Here is an 18,430-nt window from a genome sequence, read left to right on the forward strand (position 1 = left end):
CTCCCTCAGTCGTCTCCTTGCTCTCTAAGGTTTTACTGTATAGAGCATTTCTCGGCTTCAGCGCATTAAAATGTCGAAAAACTAAATACACAGTGTAATTAGTCCAAGTGAATAACAGGGGAAACCTGTAAAATGTAATATCCAATAAGTACCCGACGGCTGAGTGTGTTCAGTAGATTTCCACTCGAAGAATATGTTTAATGTTTAATTCAACAGATCAACACCACAGTGGTTATTAATGATGTCAACCAGCTTAACAGTGGCTTTGCTTTTCCAGTCACTTAATTCACAACTCATTCAGCAACTTGGTCTCCATGAATTAAGTTGACGTGTAGGTTTACTAATGGCGTGGCAGCTTTATGGCATTGTTGACAATGTTAGTGCACGGTCACACATCTGCAAAATCAACAGTGGTGAATTTTCACCTCCCGTTCACGTCCAATCTATGCAAGCGAAGCGGAAAATCAAACATTTACATCCAGTGGCGAAGCAAATTCGCAGCTTGGCATTGGTGAACTTTGACTGGCACATTCCCAGCCAGTATCAATAGCAAAGATGTGTGTGTCGTTGACCCTTCACAAGGACTACAAACCAGCAAAGTGAGTTCTGTGCGCCTCACATCCTGCACTGCCTACATTCATACACTTGCAGTCGTGTTCATGAGGTGTGGCAAAAAGTAACGCTGTGAAGGTCTGGTAGGCAACCTTCAACACAGTCGACTCATGTTCCTCATCTCCTGTAATATTAAAAGGTCACCATCAACATTTTTAATATTTTATTGTACGGTGTCAACGCCAGTGTTGGGCATAACATGCCAGACAACTCAGATTACACTTTTGTTGTAACATGTTACTCAGTGCATAACTTTTGCAGTTAAAATAATCTGTTATTTTGTTACGTTTTGAAACAAGTAATCCGTTATTGTAAGAAATTCACCATATATCCCTGTTTTGTTTTAAAACATATTAAAGAAAATCCTGATGCCTTCACACTGTATCTGTTTCTCTCCCTCTTCTGGGCAGGCTGTACGCAGACACTTTTGGATGTGCAAGTGCTGTTGTGTTGTGTAGTGTGCAGGTGTAGCTCTGCTAGCAAGATAGCCTGAGCAGTGAGGGAAGCCTCTGGTTCATTAGTTGCATCCTGAAACATGATGTACTGTAGGCTATACAAGCCCATGTGCTAAAACCATCTATCTGCCAGGTTCTCTCAATTTCTGTTTGCTTTCAGTTACATTAAATAATTCAGACTTTTTCAGTGCAATTAATCTGCAAAAAACCCCAACAATTTATGTTTTTATATCAAACATGAAAGATTCATTAAGAGCTGTGAATGGGATGTTGCGTCTGTCATCCTGATTATTATTATCAGCTACAGCTATCAGTTACAGATTATGTTGAGTATGCTGTTCAATGTCAGTAGAGTCAAGACATTTAAAGGAACACGTGCATCCTCTGGACAGTATAGACAGCCTCGTGTGCAAGGAATTCTATATACATAATATAAAACATATAGTAATCTTATCAAATTACCAAAAAATACATTGGTCAAGAGTAAACTAGTGGTTTTCAACCAAATACAGTGTCTTACAGCCCATTGTCACATTTCAGATGTATGTGAGATGAGAACAGTTCTACCACAGAGACATTTTCCCTCTAGACTTCCCATTCACTTCCATTTAAGTGAGTGTCAAATTATCCATTATTTCAAGAAACAGCATTTTGTTTTCAATTTTTTCCTCCCCTATCAATCATCTCTTAGATTTATTTTGTGACCTATTAGAGAGGGTTCAGTCAGTAGATTAAACTGTCTACAGTCATGTTTTTTAATCTTGACTTTTTCCTTGAGGCCAGCGAAATTTAAGCAGTGCCTGAAGTGTTAGCTGATGGGATCCTAATGAACAGTACTGAGTGAAGATGCAGAAAGAAATAAAGAGCCTTTCACTCAGACTTATTCATCTTGGAAAATAAACTATTTCTGAGAACTGAAAGCTAAAATGCCTCGGACGCTTATCGATTACTCTTCTTATTTTATCTTTTTGTCTGCTTAAAACACATTTAAGAATCATCTCACAAACTTTTTGCAGAGGTGTTCACGTCATCCATTTTTTAGGCCTTTTTCTATCTTTCTCAGCCACCTGTCCTCTCTCTACAGTATATCTCTTTATGCACCACACACTGTAGACATTGTAGTGTATGGAGAGAAAAATGTCTCACACTGTGTCTCTATACATCCTGCGTAGTACTGTATCTGTGAAGGTGTTAATTAGTGCATGTTATACTGGGGTTAATGCTGTGTTTCCATATTAAACATATTGGGTTGAGTTGTGTGTTATCATGTGTACCCGAGTGAATAATTTAAATGTGTTTGTGTGCCTTCTATATTTGCACTCCCATTATAACGCAGTTGCACCTGTCATCACATCCCACATTGCGTGTGTTAATGTATATCTGTGTGCAGTGTAATGCACCATAATGCACTATAATGCATTTATGCATGTCTGCACAAGATGATTTAAGCGTGATTTACCCATCTCACTTTACATTTACACACTGTTACGAGAAACAGACGTGTTTTTCACAGGTTAACCATGCATTAGTGTCTCTACTTGGTCGTGTAGTTAGTTTGCGACTAAAGATAGATAAAGGAAAAAAAAACATGCTCTCTTTTCCTCTTTTTCTTCTCCGACTCGACCTGTAAATCTTCCTCTCAGTCTATTAATCATGGCTGTCTATAGTCCCAGAGGTCAGCAACCTCTCCTCTCATTGGACAGTTAACACCAGAGGACTTAGACCAGGAGTCGTGCTGCATTCAGGTCTTATGGGAAAGGCTGTAGATGCAAGCCTTCTCCCTGTACACATGGTTCACATCTGCCAGGTTTTGACCCGAATGACTATTTTGATCTATTTTGTTTATACCAATATACCAGTAGATCAGGGTATTTATCTATCAAGCATCTCAGAGTTTAAAATCACTCCTCACTGGTTAAAATATTCTTACAGTGATGCATGTTTGGGCGTACATTTAGATTTAATCAACTTTCATAATTTAGGAAATGACTCCAGGGGTATCCTAACCTATCAGAAGATGATGTTTAGACAAAACAGAATATTTTTTCAATGACTGAACCTCTGCGGCATCCACTCCTCCTCCTCCAAAGACTCCACAACCTAATGCGTTTTTTTAACAGCAAAAAGCAGCTTTGTGACTGATTATTATATGTGTCTGACACTACCGACAGTCAGCTCTTACAGCTCCTGAGATAATGTGGAAATGTGGTATATGGATTTCCCCAACACTGAATAAAATCATGGAATAACAGTTGCACACATTTCTATTACATTGTTAAATGATGTGAATAACTGACTTAGAATATGTAACTCAGACATACGTAAAGCTGAAATAGACAGCTGTTCAACTTTCCCCCCTCCCAGCATTTCCCTGTGGTATTACTGTTGGCCCCACTGACACAAAGTTAGTGTTAGCAACATGGCTACCGCTAGCCTACAAAGCAAAAAACAAGTAGGCAGGTTTTGTGACCGACTGATAGGCCTATGATAGAAAGACTGTGTGTTTTTAAACTTTCTCTGAGTCCCGGTGGTAAGGGGGAAACACATAGCGAGAGAGCAGACTTTGACACAGCACCAGCCCCCTCCACTGAGTAAATGCCCATCCATTCACTCTTGTTTTGCTTTGGTTTCTATCACTCTCCCTCTTTGCCTTCTTTGTCTGTTCCATCAGCCGAGTTATTTTTCTTCTGTAGTGTTATGTTTCCACAGTTATTCCACTTGTCCCACTGTTAACCAGGGATAGCAACCAAGCAACGCCTCTTACGTCCTTATAGCCCTCTTAGGACTGTTTTTAGTTTACCTTCCAGTGTGATTTTTTTCTAGGGATTCTGACTTGTTTGAAAATACAGGCCCAGATATCCTAAAATGTGTGCAGCTGTAACCATATCAAACACATGCTATTTTTAGCCCAGCACAGTTAAGTCACTCAGTCCCCTCACCATTATTTCAACATTTTTAATCAACAAAGTTTGGCTGAATTAAATGGATTAATTTGATCCTATTTGGGGTTTTATTGTCTCAAATAAAAAGCCTCATGATTGAAAATTTGGCAGCAGACTGCATGGCTGAATTGCTGAATGGCGCAGTGCCTTTTTAGTGGGAAACAGGGTGTGAAATTACCATGAATCACCAGCCAAATACTGGTAAATGCTGGCTGTGGATGGTAAATTGGCTTATTCTCCAAGCTACTGTGGCGGGTAGCCAGTCTCACTTGGAGGTCAAGCTTGTGCTAACAGTCAAATTGGCAGGTGATTTTATTTATTTTTTACCTTCCTAACAATGCTGAGTGACAAAATAGCGACATCACTGCTGAGTGCTAACACATCGGCAGCTCCAGAAGTTTCTCTTCAGGCGTTTGTCTTAATCAGGTGGTGCTGTGCAGTTAATTGTGCCTGGATCCAAACCTCAGGATCAGTTGTTTTCATGCATTTCTGCTGTTAATCACAGCTGCAGTTTTTAATTTTGTGCTTCAGGGACTCTGACTCGCTCCGCTAGTGAGGAAATTAAAGTACAGTGTGTGAGCATCAAGGCAGCCTCCAGTAAACAACAGCTTGTATCAAAGCGTGTGATATCACCTGAACTTGTGCTGCTATGTGGCTTTATTCTCAAGAGGGAAAAGAAAAACTCCAATCCTGGTTCACTCGCAGCTGTCAAAGCAAACAAGGAATTATCTTGTAACTAGTCAGGTGGAGTTTTGTTTTAAAATATACTCATTTGTTTTAGGGACTGAAGTGTTTGCAGGCAGATTTCAGATAGATGCAGGATGAGTGCATGAAGGAAGACTTCTAAAGCAGATCACATAATATATGCAAGAGATTTGTACATTACTGCTAGCTGAAGCATTGGACACAGCTGAATAGAGAGATAAACACTTGACTGATATTCATATTAGCGAATCACGCTGTCAGTGGGCCAGAACATACAGTGCAAAGTATCTTAATCTCCCACTTTTCTCACTCTACTTTCTGCTCTCTTATTTTTGCAGTTTTCCTCTCCCACCCTTTCTGTTTGAGAAAAAACAAGGGTATGGTGGGATGAATAGTAAAGAAAAAAGTGAAAGTTGGTGGCAAATGGAAAGAATATGAATGCAAGAGAGAGAAAATGAAGCTGTAGGGGAGGAAGAAGAGGGATAACGTGAGGTAGTAGAGTGAGAAAAAAGAGAGATGGAGATACTAAGAGCAGTATGTTCTGGTTTACTGACAGTCTTATTTGCCATTAAAGTTGTAGTGTCACCTCCATCTTTTCTGTGCTCTTCAACTCTTTTTTATTTCTGCCCTTTTTACATTTTCCCCTTTCCTCCTACTCTCGCTGCCCTGCTCTGCAGTCATCACATTAATCAGCTTCCTCAGTCGCATTTTCACAAGTGGTGAGAACTTTATTTTCTCAATACGTTCACATAATGGATGCAGCAATCACAGTGCAATCAAGTGCAAACAGCTGCGCATATTGTTTGACAAGCGACAGCCCTCATTCACTTGTCCTGCAATCCAGATACGTGGAAGTGTTATTGCCGTCCTCCTGCGATTCTGTAATTTCAGATGCTGACAGGGTTTTTGAGTTGTGAGCAATTCTGAAGTGACATTTTAAAAAATGAAATGCCTTTTTAAGATTTTGAAAAGCCAGGTAATTTTCAAAATAACCTTGAGGATATCACAGACTTTGGTGCATTGTGATGTTTTTCCTCCAACTTGATTCAGACGTTGATTGTATTTAAGGATGAATTTCAGCTGCTTCTCTTAAAAGTAAGTGAGAGGAAAATGGACTGTTTACATTTTAACTCCCTTTAGTTGAAAAATAAAAACAATAACGTTAACAAACCCAGAGTGGATAAGGCTTTTAGTTCACAAGTGCCCGAATGCGGTTACGGATAGTCGTGGAAAACTTCATGCAGTTAAATTCCAGATACATTTTCATCCATTGCACATCCTGCCTGCCGACTCCTGCATTCGGGTCCACATTCTCTTCTTTCACTGTGACGGCTGTAACAGTGAGCTTTTGCAGTCGATCACATCTTTTCTTGTTACATTGTCCAGAGACACTTCAAAACCTCTTCAGGTGTGATTGATTCAGGTTATGTGTGCCCTTTTTTTCTACTTTTACTTGGACACATTTGTCAGGCATCAACTGATATTGACTTCAGTGTAAATGTACCGTACTTCAGCCCGGTTCCAGACCTCTGAATCACTGATTTACAGCTATCCTTCCTGGTGGGAGTGAATAATCAAAACAGTCTTTGTAAGAAGCATTAGGAAGCATGATTTTGTCAGTAAGTGAAGTAATGATTACTATAAAATGCAGCTGTCCCCAGCCAACAATCATATAATCAGCATTAAGGAGCTTTGTAGATTCAGTAACACATGTTTTAGAGCAGGTAATGAGGACACTTGTACATGCTGGATTAATCAGTGAATAACGACTTACTTTTAAGTGCAGTTGATGGACACATTAAAAATATCAGGCTTTAGTTGTTCTTGGTAAAATGTTGGACCAACTTGGAACCAGTGTGGGCAGGGAAAGCACTTTAGTACCCTTCAGCACAAAGTGCACCAGTGGAGATGTTGGCTGACAGAAGAAAAGTGTGGATGTGCTCAAAAACTCCCAGTAGGACACGTTTTACAAACTAAATTTTCTCCAACACCGCTAACACAGTCTGACTGTAGAGCCAAATGTACTGGATGGAATTTGTGAGGAAATTAAATGATGTGTGTGTGTGTGTGTGTGTGTGTGTGTGTGTGTGTGTGTGTGTGTGTGTGTGTGTGTGTGTGTGTGTGTTTGTGTGGTTTTGCAATGTTAAATCTGTCTGCCTCCGCTAACTGAGTTTCATTGCGGAGCCAAATCTGTTCAGAATTTGCATAAAATTAAATGTCAGAATCAGTGTGTCACTGAGTGAGTGAGAGAGGCTTCAAGTCGTCCACCAACAGTGTTTGTCCAGATGTACAAGGTAGAATAAAATTAGCGTGAAATTAAAAATGTCAGAAATTATGTGTGTGTGTGTGTGTTTCTGTTTGTAGCCATGTATAATATTTTAAATACTTTATCATCCACTATCCATATTTACACCGCAGATGCAAACACATTTTAATGAATTTTACAACTTAATCCAAACTTACTTACATCAAACTTAATGTGTTTTCCAGTCCAGTGCCATGCAGACTGCCTGTCCTGTTCGGGGACTCCTGACCATTGTGAGAGCTGCAGAGACCCAAAGGCCTTCCTCCATCTTGGCCGCTGTCTGTCCGTCTGTCCAGCTGGGTACTATACCGAAGGACGAGTCTGTGCAGGTATGACTCTCTTTTAATATATACATCAGGATAGCCACTTAACACTGTCCTTAGCCGCGCAGTTATTTCACATTTACACCACAGACAATGGCTTTTGTAGATAACTTGACAAGACATTTGTGCAGAGATTACATTATTTGTGTTGACCTTCTGGAAGCTCTACAGAGGCTCCTTGTGGTCCGCACACCACAATCAGGTTGGTGTCTCTCACCTAAATACCACATATAGCGGATCTGTACTTTCTGTGGAGTATTAAGTTTCAACCGCATTCTGAATTTAAGCTGCATCGATCCTTGCAGAGAATTATTTATTGAACATCAAAAAGAGGAGCTTAATTAACGCTTACTTTTACGCATCAGCTGTTGAAAACAGACTCAACCTTTGGCTCCACATTTATGAGGAAAGTCAACGTGCAGCAGCACCGCAGCAGCCGTGCATTAAAATTTAGGACTGCAACAGTGTCTCCATCTGGATTTATTTCCTGTGTGTAAGTGTGCGTGCCTGTTTCTGTACTGAGTTTATATTTATCGTTTCCTCCCAATCCTTTTATCATGCATGCGTGTTTGCGGTCACACCACCTTGACCGAGCATTGACCCGCGACAGCTGTAATCTTCTTACCATTTTTACGGCATTGAATTCCTACCATGCCATTGACCTCTTCTCCCGGTGATCCAGACAATTACTGCCCACAGATATTCATGAAGCTGCAAACACCAAAAGCCCTGACGCCGTAAAGCTATCAGGCAGAGATAAAGGTATTAACTTTGACACCTAGCTACTAATGCTACAGTAGCCAACTCTTGACTTTCCACACTTGTGTGTTTTCCACACTTGTACTTTAGAAATATAAGGAGAGGTGCTCAGGCAGTGAATGCATGGACTCTGTATAGATGTAGCCTTTGTTATAAGAGCTCTATTCAACCAGGAAAGTGCCTCCCTGAGATTAAAGATGTCTTTCAGTGAGGTGTTTTGGCCAAGATGGAAGCAGCACAAGAGAACACAGAAGTTACATGTAATGACTCAGCGATTCGCCTCCTTCAGTTTTTTTATTTTTTTAAAAATTACAAAAACAGCTGAAAAGACTTGAAAAGAATGAAAGACTCTCTTTAAAGCAATTTTTTTACTCTATGGACGAGTCCGTCTATGTAGAGTGTGTTCAGACTCGGCTTAATCCACTTGACAAAAACTATGTTTATGTTGGAAGATTTTGCAAACATTATGTGATTTTATGATTTATGATTTTTTTGATCAATTTCGGTGTTTTGTTTTAATTGAATATACATGTTCAGATTTGTGCATTTGTGTCATTTTGCCGCTATTTTTACGAGCACTGCATTGAACTTGGATATTAAACTGTGATTCCTGTTTGACTGCAGCAATAAGAAACCAAAAAGAGCACCAGTGGCTGAGAACATGCTCAATCCCACACAGTGTAATATCCACATTTTTTCCACTAAGTGCATGTGGGTGAGTGAAAATAAAGCTGCAAGCCTGAACTAACATCGCTGATAAGATCGTCTCTTCCACCCTTTTTCCTTCTCCTTCTTTTCCCTCACACTTCTTCTCATCTTTCCTGACATCTCTCTCTCCTTCCGACATCGTTTTTCTTATCTGTTTTTGTCTTTCTCTCCATCGTCATTATCACCATCTTGATCACAATCTTTTCCTCCATCTTCACATCTCCACTTCCTCTCCTCTCTCCCTCTTTCTCTCTCTGAGTGGATGGCGGGCAGTTTTTAAGGTGATTTAGTTGCTTTTTATTCAGTAATCTTGAGATTTCGTATTAAAGACCATCTTAAGTCTCTTCCTTGCATTTTCTCTCCTGTCATATATTCACTGGTTGTATTATTATTTTATGGAGATGTCTGTAAGTGTATTACATTGCACCAAACACAGACCCTAGCTGCCAAAGTGAAAGATCTGTAAGAGCATGAGGATGGTGTTTAATCAGGATATTTGGATGAAACAATACATTCTTTGTATCTCTGTGTTATGTCGATCGTCTCAACAGGTACATTACTTTTATTAAAACAAAATTTAATCTGCAAAATTTGCTGCACTGTGTTTTACTACATTAGTCTGAGAACTTTATCATATACTATTCAGGTCTCAGATAACGCTATAACTTTTGGGTGGTGAAATGATTAAATCAACAAAAACCCGATCTGTGTTTTGTTGCTAACAGCACTCCAGGCTATGTACGTGAGTGCAGACGAACCAGACATAATCCAATTTTGAAATAGCAAAATGTTTTAATGTGCAAAACACAGAGTTGGTGATGGTTGCAGAAAGATAAGAATGAGTGAAGCATGTGTGCGTCGTTGCCACCCTGCAAGCTTAAAATGTTGTCAGACAGGCAGCAGACAATGTGCGCAGACAGAGAAGACATCTTAATTCAACAAATGTAGTGCCGTCTTATGTGGGAAACAGCATGACCTGCCATGATGTGACACAGTTACAGAGAAGAAGGATCAATCTCTAGGAGGGAAATTTGTTTCCATGTTTGTCACAATTTTGTGCTTCTCCCTTGAGAATATTTACATGGCATTTAGTAGATTCACACTGAGTTTATTTTCCGTTGTTTAATTTTATTTTTTTATACTTTCTTGGATTTCATTTGGGTTGAAAGATGCCTTGGGTTCACTTTCGGTTATCTCTGGGATTTCCAGTTTCCCTCCTCAGTCCAAGAACATCCCAGCCAGTGCAGCTAGAGACTTAAAACCAGCCACAGGTTTCAATGTAATGGCTTCACCTCTGATAAACTGCACATCCAGGTTCTGTGGCTTCTTACCCTTCCACTGCAAGCCGGCTAAGCTATGACAGGCAGTCCTGTAACCATGAAGGAAATGCCGATAAGGAGAGAAAATGACTATTTGAAGTGACTGACAGTCAGACTCTCCCCCCTCTCCCTCTCTTCCCACACAGCCTGTCAGTCAACTTGTGCCACCTGTTCCAGCAGCTTGGACTGTCAGTCCTGTGGCTCCCAGCTGCCCTTGCTGAGCGCAGATAGTGGCCAGTGCCTGTCCTCCTGTCCTCCTGGTTCCTACCAGCACGACAACACACACTGTCAACGTGAGTATCACACAATGTCATGTGACTTAATGTGCCCTCTGGATGCCATCGTGGGGGTCAAACTGGTGTTTTGGCTCAGATTCAACCACTAAGGTGCAAGAATGGGAAAGATGAAATTCCATGTTCACATTTCTTATGAAGCTTTGCCAACTTTGCACTAAGATTAATGAGATTAGGTTAATTAGAATGACTCTTGTCAATTAGACAGTACTTTAGAGAGTAATTTGTCACAGTTCATTTAGATTTCAAGACCCATAAATCTAAATATGCTCTATTCAGATACTTGCAAGGTTAAAGCTGTTATTGATAACATTCAGCCACTAAATGTGGCCTTCTACCTCCCTCCTTCCATTGCATTCACAATACAACACCACAGTCGTTTGAATCATCTGCCTCCTCAAGTGGTTGCCAGTTTGTTGCACTAGCTAATGTTGCTAACACCAGTTAGCAAAGGTTACATTGCTAGCGCTAGCTAATGTCATCATGACTAATGCTAGATAGGTAACATTAGGGCAGTAGATCAAGGAGGTTATAATTATACCTGGTCACAGCCATGGATCCGAAGTCCCATTCATTTCTATGAAAGCTGCTCAGTGGTGCATGAAGCTAAAATGACTGGACTGTCTTACGCATAGCTTCTGCATTGTGGGGCCCATAGAGCGTGTCGGAAAACAGATGGATAAGTTTGTTTCTGCAGTTTCACCTCCTCTCACTCTTCTCATGTCTTTTGTCTTTGATACTGTCCCTTGCTCATTTTTTTCTCTTTGTTGTTCTTTGCTTTGTGTCTCTAAATCTTCTATTCTCTCTGTTTCTGTTTTCTAAGCCCATACTTTGCAGAAGATTTATAAAGAATCAGTTTCTGACATTTCTTTAAGCAAAATCCGATCCCTGATAGCTTCAGTCAATTGGTTTCCCATCAGCCTCTGTGCAGTGGAGCACACAGTGCATCTGCAGTTCAACACACCAGCAGTTTGACAGAGGGACTCCAAAGTTGGTGCATCACTTTGTTTTAGGCGCCTGTGATCAACTCTGTGTGACTTGTTTCCAGTGGAATGGTGCAGCATAACTTTAAGTGTATGTTCTGGCTGAATATTTAAGTGATGAAGGAGAGAGTCCTCTCCGGGGTCCAAGTATTATTCCATCAGAATTGTGGCTTTGCTGATTTAATTACAGTTTAGGAAAGACATGTTTGGAGGCACAGCAGAAACCAAATGTGCTCACGTAGTGTGCAGATTGTAGAAACATCTTTATCGTCTTTCACAACAAAGATACAATAAGATAAATAACATTTGCAAACTACTAGAAATTGTTTGTGGTTAACAAGCACATAAAAAAGAAAGAAAGAACACATTTTGTTTGTCATTATGCTCCACAAAATTCTAAAAAATTTATCAGGTTTGTTTCATAATAATTTGTGTTTTTGAGAGCAGGTTAATAAGTCATTCCTTTCAGCCACTGGGAAATTGTTCTGGTTGTTTGTTTCTTCTATGAGAAAGCTGAGTTCTTGCTTTTTATTCAATGTTTGCTGAGCTGTTCCTGAACTCTGACTTAATCACCCTGGCAGAACTGTTTGGAAAAGTTAGTGAGGTTTTTCTGTCTTTAAAAGTTGTTACAGAGAGTTCTTCAAACTTTTGTGAAGAATAACTTTTTTATTTCCTCGTAAATTACTGCCAGTATTTCTCCTTCTGCTCTCTGTTACCCCTCTTGGTATCTGCCCATATAAAACATTATAAAAACCAATTAGCACTTAAAAATTGATTTGGAATAGAAAATTAAATCTACTCAAGATTTAATTTGTTTTCTGTTTTATTGTTATTTCACTGAACTGGAACTGAGTGAGTTTCAATATTAGTACTTCTACATTATGCCTCCTGTCAATCACAAAAAAAAAAACAGAAAGTCTAAAAAAATGATTCCTTTTAAAAACAAGACTGTTTTGTCAAATCCATCACTTATGTAATCAGGATGTCTTCGGTCCCTGTGGCAGCAGTTAATCTCAAGCTGTGTATGAAGCATGACTTATTAATATTAGCATATTTTAAAAATGATAAAAACAAAGTGAGGGTTAAAAAATCCAAAGGTCAGATTCACCACACAGGTGAATTAACACCTCTTCCAAAGCAAACAAGTGGTTGTATTGGCTAAGTTGCATTGTGGGTAATGTAGGCACCTGGTTTTGAAAAGGAAGAAGAATACAAGGAATAAAATGGTGATATCACTGGTTCTGCTATTGAACATTGTTAAAGGAGTGCAAAGCTCGATCAGTGGACAGCTTTTCAATTCCTGGTGCCTACATTACCCACAATGCAACTTCACCATCGAGTGATATCACTGGAGGCAGTTTATCAGATTACATGCAGCTTCTTCTTGAGCCACAACACTTTAAGGCTTTATACCACGTTTTCAAATTTGCAGTGGTACTCCTGGTAATAATGTATACATTTGGTGGTTTTGCTTTAAACTCACATTTCTTGTTGTGTAAGATTTTAAACATCAAACCAGAGTAGAAGTAAACTCATCATAAAGACAATTTAAAACTGTAGCTAACAGATACACGTGCATTCTTGTTTTATAACCTACCAAGAGCCTCTGCAGTCTAACGTTGGATAAAAGCAAGAAGGGAGGCTAGATCCCACTGTACACAATGCTAACGCAGGATAAATGCACAACGAGGACCATCTACATTGACTGTTACTCAACCAATCTACCTCAAAGGTCTCCCAGCGCTCCAAAGCTTGGACCAATAAATAAAACCATGGCTCAGTGAGCTAAACCCCTGTGGGCATGCTAATATACTCTGAACAGTTTGGCTGAGCGCCTCCATCGAATGGGGAAGACCTACTGTGACTCCTGGGGATGATGGGTAGAAATAGAAAGAGAGAGGAGGGGTTGGGTGGGTGAGAGAGCAGAGAGTAACCACAATGTGATTGCAGTCCAGTTCTGCAGCTCAATTTCACACCTTAATGAATATTGTCAGGAGGATTGGAATTCAAGACCTCCCTGTTCACAGGCTCCTTGGACGGCCTTAAATAGGATACACAGCAGCAGCCTTTGTTAAAGCCTGCTTTGTTTCATCCTGCCTCCATCCATTTACGTCCTGTATACAGTTTCTGTACAAACCCTTTCTGGAAATCCCACTTCATACATTTTTGCTCCCTCTGTCCCGCTTTGGTGCCATGCTGGCGGCATCCATTGCAGAATTCCCCTCTCATGCATTAATCCAACACCTACCCTGCATTAATACTGCAGATACTTCATTGTCAAATGCTGCAGAGTAAAAAGCAAATTAATACGATACGATGCAGTTGCTGTGCAAGAATTCTCATGCCATGCATTCATCCTTCATCTATCCAGGCTGAAAGGGGCACTACATAGTTTTGTAAAAGAAATTCAAACTCAGAATTTTAATATTAACAATATTAATGAGGTCATAATATAAACTCAGAAATATTATTTTTCCATAACTGAATAAACAAGCTGTTCTCAGAGGATAATAAGGTCCCAGAACACTGTTTGAAGCTAGAAAGGTGTCAGGGTCTGCCACATATAAACAAAGTAAAACAGGTCGAAATTGTGTTGTCCTTTAAGGTCAGTTTGTTTATTTAGTTTGTTTAGCCGTAAACAAAATCAGTCAATGAAGATCTTTCTCTTCTTCCCCAAAATGATATAGTGCATCTTTCATACTTCCCCAAATACTTTCTTCTGTCCAGCCAAACTCACAACACAAACTTCTTTTGTGTGTCTCAGCTAACTAGTCAGCCGACCAAATCTTTTAACCTCCAACTTGCTGCAATAAGAGCGAAAACGCTTGTTTTTTCCCAAGCAGTTTCTCCTGGGGATGGAGAAAAAGTGCAGAAGTGGAAATTTGGACTCAAAATGGCTGTGGCTGTAAATCAGTAGGTGCCCAGGTCGAGGCTATTAGGGTGGATTTAGCCTGAGTGAACTCCTATTCCAGCGTTTGTTTATGGAGATAAAAGAAGGAAGGAATGAGGGAAGAGACAGAAGAGAAGAGGAGGAGAAAAGAGCTGACAACAGTAATGAGTTTGCGAGGTGTTTGGAAGGTGCTGGAGACATTAACGCCGGATTGTAGCGTTTCTTGGCAGAGAACCAGGACCACCCACAGCCCGGAGCGTTCTCTCAGGTCTCTGTGGGGTTTTTGTTAATGCCTCCAGCTCATGACTGAGGCTTTACTGCGTCTGCTTGTGCATGCATTCAAAGTCAGCTTGTTAATAATTATGGTCGTTGTGCAGAAGATATTCTTTCTTCTCTCCCCCTCTCCTCTTTTTCTGTGCTCTTTTAACCAGTTCTCCGTCCTTTTTTTTCCTCCCGTCTCCGAGGGCTCTGTGAGACGGACACAGTTGGCTTGTTGCTCAGACTGTGCAGCTCCTGACTAGAATATGTCCTGTCTAATACATACCATTGTCACTCACCTCTTCATTTTTAAACACAACAGTTATGCTCACTAATTTCAAAACACAGACTGTGAAAAAACACACACACACATCTATACTATGAAAAAACTGTAACTGCGATTTCTGTCTCACAAAGGACTGGTAACTGATATCTGCTGCCCATTAAATGTCTCATTTATTACATCATTTTGTACCCAAATTAACTCAGTTAAGACATTAAGACAGTGTGAAACTGAAACTCAGGACCAAATTCTCACAGTCTGACTGCTGCTCTGACCGACTGTGAATGTATCCTATACAGTAATATTTAGCACAAACTCACTTTGAAAAGTCTGCCTTTTATGTTGTTCTCTTTTCTGTGGCTGACTTCACAGTCTATTTCTTTTCCTCCTCTTTTGAGTTTTTATATATATATATATGTATATATATATATATATATATATATATATATATATATATATATATATATATATATATATATATATATGTAGGAGAGCCAATGCTATATCCAAACTTTTGACTTTCAAAACATGAGAGTGGTGCAGAAGAATGATACGAGCTGGTGACATTTCTCTGCATGTTTTCTCTGTTTACCACGAAGCATTCAATTGAATGAAGCCCATCTTATGAGCTGATACCATTGTATATGTGGCCAGAAGTGTATTTTTTGTATTTTAAATCAATTTTCTACCGTTTAAGCACATTTTTACAGTGATTGTGTATTTTGCCTGAACACATCCTGTATAGATGAAGAAGCTTTGTTCCTTTTTTCTTTAAAATGACCAAACTTTGGTTATAATTGATGAAAAAAGTTTTCATGTACAGTTTAGTGCAGACCTTTACATCGTATTTTCATCGTCACGACGATATGAACATGCATGATAAAGACATCGCAAAACATGTCCTTGTCAAGATTTTGCAAAACTTGACCCAAACGCACAACATTAAAAAGGCTGGCAGGTAACAGAACAAAAACTAGGCTTTAATGCAACTAAAGCTGTAGTCTATACAATCCAATGTCCAAAATGTAAAATTTAAAATCGAAAGCAAAAGGCAGGCAAAAAGGCGGGCAACAAAACAAGGGCAATCCACCAGCATAAAACTAAAATAAGTACAAACCAAGAACAAAGTACAAACAAGTATAACACAAGCAGCAAACACGACGGGACGACAGGAACACAGAGAAAGAAAACAGACAAAGACAGGAAGTGGAAAGTAAAACATGGCACATGAGGATATACTCTCAAAAAAACAGGAAATCACAAAATTAAAACTAAAGACGGTGATAGCCTGAAACGCAATGAATACAAAAATATTTTATGTACATGCATTCACAGTCAGCAAGTGAGCTTGCAAACAACCGACTCTCTCTACTAACTCATTTTAAAATGAAAAAGGATTTATCAGTGAGAATACTACCTGGTATAAACCATCAGCCTTTTGAATGAGTGTGTCAAGCATCTTTAAAATGTCACTTTATTTCATTCACAAAGTCTCTTATGTTCTGTGAGAATATATGAAGGCAACCTTCTTCTAAGAACTATTTTTACTCAGTACATCTCTGAAAATAAACACTGCTGTTGGCTTTGAGGCAAAGTCTAGCAGCTTTTTTATTCATGATGGCTTCCCTGCTGTTCCATACTGACCTCTCACTCGCACTTCACCTGAGAACAAGAAAAGCTTTTGAGAGAACGATATTGTATTTTTCTTTTCTCTGAACTAGAAAACATCTCGGCATTGAGAGCTGTTTTTGGTTATGTATAAATTTCACAGCTCTGAGTGTTTCACTTTGTGAAAGGCTTTGTGAGATCTCGAGAAAGCCGGGGGAGATTTAATCAATACTGGCTTGACTGTATCACCCAGTTTTTTTTTTGGCTCCCAGCCTCTTTTTTAAGAAAAAAACAAACAAAAAACCTTGACACAGTCGAATAAAGTTGTTGACAATGAGATTTTTTTCCTGTTTGCTGAGTTAATTCTGTAGTTCAGCTTCACCTTTGGAAGATCAAACTTTGTACTTCTTTTGTGCTGCATTTAGAAGTTGAAAGGAACGGTTTGATCGGCAGCTTTGCAGTTATATTCATGTTTCTTTAGGTCTTTACAGGTTTTGCATCGCAGCTTCCTCAAATAAAAGTAGAGATTTTGGCTTTTTGCTCTCAGTGACCAGGTATCAGAATAACTGAAAAACATTCAGATGCAAACCTGATTCCGTTACCGATTCCAATCCAATATTAGGGATTTTCAGGAAAAGCTCCCGCTCTTTTCCTCTTCACAAAGCTGCTTTCTCCATGCTTAGTTTAATTGTTGAATCTCTCATCTCATTTCGTTTTATTACTCGAGGTGCGGGCGGCTGTGAACTGCGGCAGCGGCGCAGTAATCATGTGTCCCCCGCCCGTCCCAGGAGGACAGAGAGCGAAGATTAAAGATTATCCACTGCACCGTGTGACTGTGCATTCATCTCAACCTCCCCTGGTTTATGCAGAAAAGGCTTTAGAGGAGGTTTTTGGCAACTGGCCTGCTAGGATTACATTTGCTGATAACTTAGCGCTTCGGGCTGCACAGAAAAATAAATTGCTTTCCTGCAAGGGGCAAGGTAAAGGACGTGTAATCCCCTTGTCGGCCATAACCATTTTTGGAGGGGGAGTGTTCATGTGTACTGTATGTGCGCTTATAGATGCCTATTTTGTATCTTTACTTCATCTGCAAGAAGAATAGTTTGAAATCGTCTGCATATTTCTTGCTGAAAGGAGACAGTCGTTATTATTTGATCAAAAAATATTCAAATGTTTCTTCTGAATGTTTGAATTTTGCTGTGGAAAATCAGTCATGACTAGGTGGAGCAGATCAATGAGGAATAAATGCATGAAATTTGATGCAGCATGAGTTTGTATTCAGCTATTTTCTGCCCGACAACGTGTCATCTCATTTGAGACAGAAAGTATCTTGGAGCCTCTCTGGATCTCCAGCACACTGAGAAGAATAAGAAGAGGACAGCAAGAAAGAGAGACATTAAAATTGAACATATGTGTGAAGAGATGAAAAAAAAGGGGCTTGTTAGAAAGAGACAGACACACAGAGAGAAAGAGAGATGACAAGAGATTCAGCGGCCGGAGGGCTGAGGCAAGAAAAAGCCTGGGACAGAGAAGAGAGAGCATCCACAAGAAGAGAGAGAGAAAGAGAGAGAGAGAGAGAGAGAGAGAGAGAGAGAGAGAGAAAGAGTTGCACAAGCTCAGAAACTGAGGGAGGGAAAGAAGACAGACAGGTAGATGATGGCAAGGAAATAGCCAGAGCTGAGGAGCATAGAAAAGTGGGCCAGGTAAGTACTATATTTCACCTGTCAATCTACCTGTCACAGAGGAGGATATGTTCCAACTTCGAGTTTAACCCTTTTCACACGGAAGTGAACAAAAAACTTTACTCTTCATTGACTTTTATTTCAAATGAGTTTCCAATTGACTGTAATTTCAAAGACCTCTTTTACTTTCCCATGTTTTAGCCTAATAACTACAACTCATATACTTTACTGCCTTTCATATTTCAGAATTCAGCATCAAAGTTTAGATTGATATCTTCTCTCCCAGGCAGCTGCTAGTTTGCATG

The 18,430-nt window shown here is 39.7% G+C and overlaps 1 protein-coding gene across 1 annotated transcript in view; it reads left to right on the top strand.

The window, feature by feature from the left end:
* fras1 (Fraser extracellular matrix complex subunit 1) overlaps positions 1 to 18,430 on the top strand; it is a 239,182-nt gene that overhangs the window by 96,204 nt on the left and 124,548 nt on the right. Inside the window, exons 12-13 of the mRNA XM_073465974.1 lie at positions 7,205 to 7,348; positions 10,275 to 10,421. Coding sequence (XP_073322075.1) covers positions 7,205 to 7,348; positions 10,275 to 10,421 — 291 coding nt within the window. The remainder of the gene's footprint in view (positions 1 to 7,204; positions 7,349 to 10,274; positions 10,422 to 18,430) is intronic.

This window comes from Pagrus major, chromosome 5 (genome assembly GCF_040436345.1).
Source record: "Pagrus major chromosome 5, Pma_NU_1.0".
Taxonomy (NCBI): domain Eukaryota; kingdom Metazoa; phylum Chordata; class Actinopteri; order Spariformes; family Sparidae; genus Pagrus; species Pagrus major.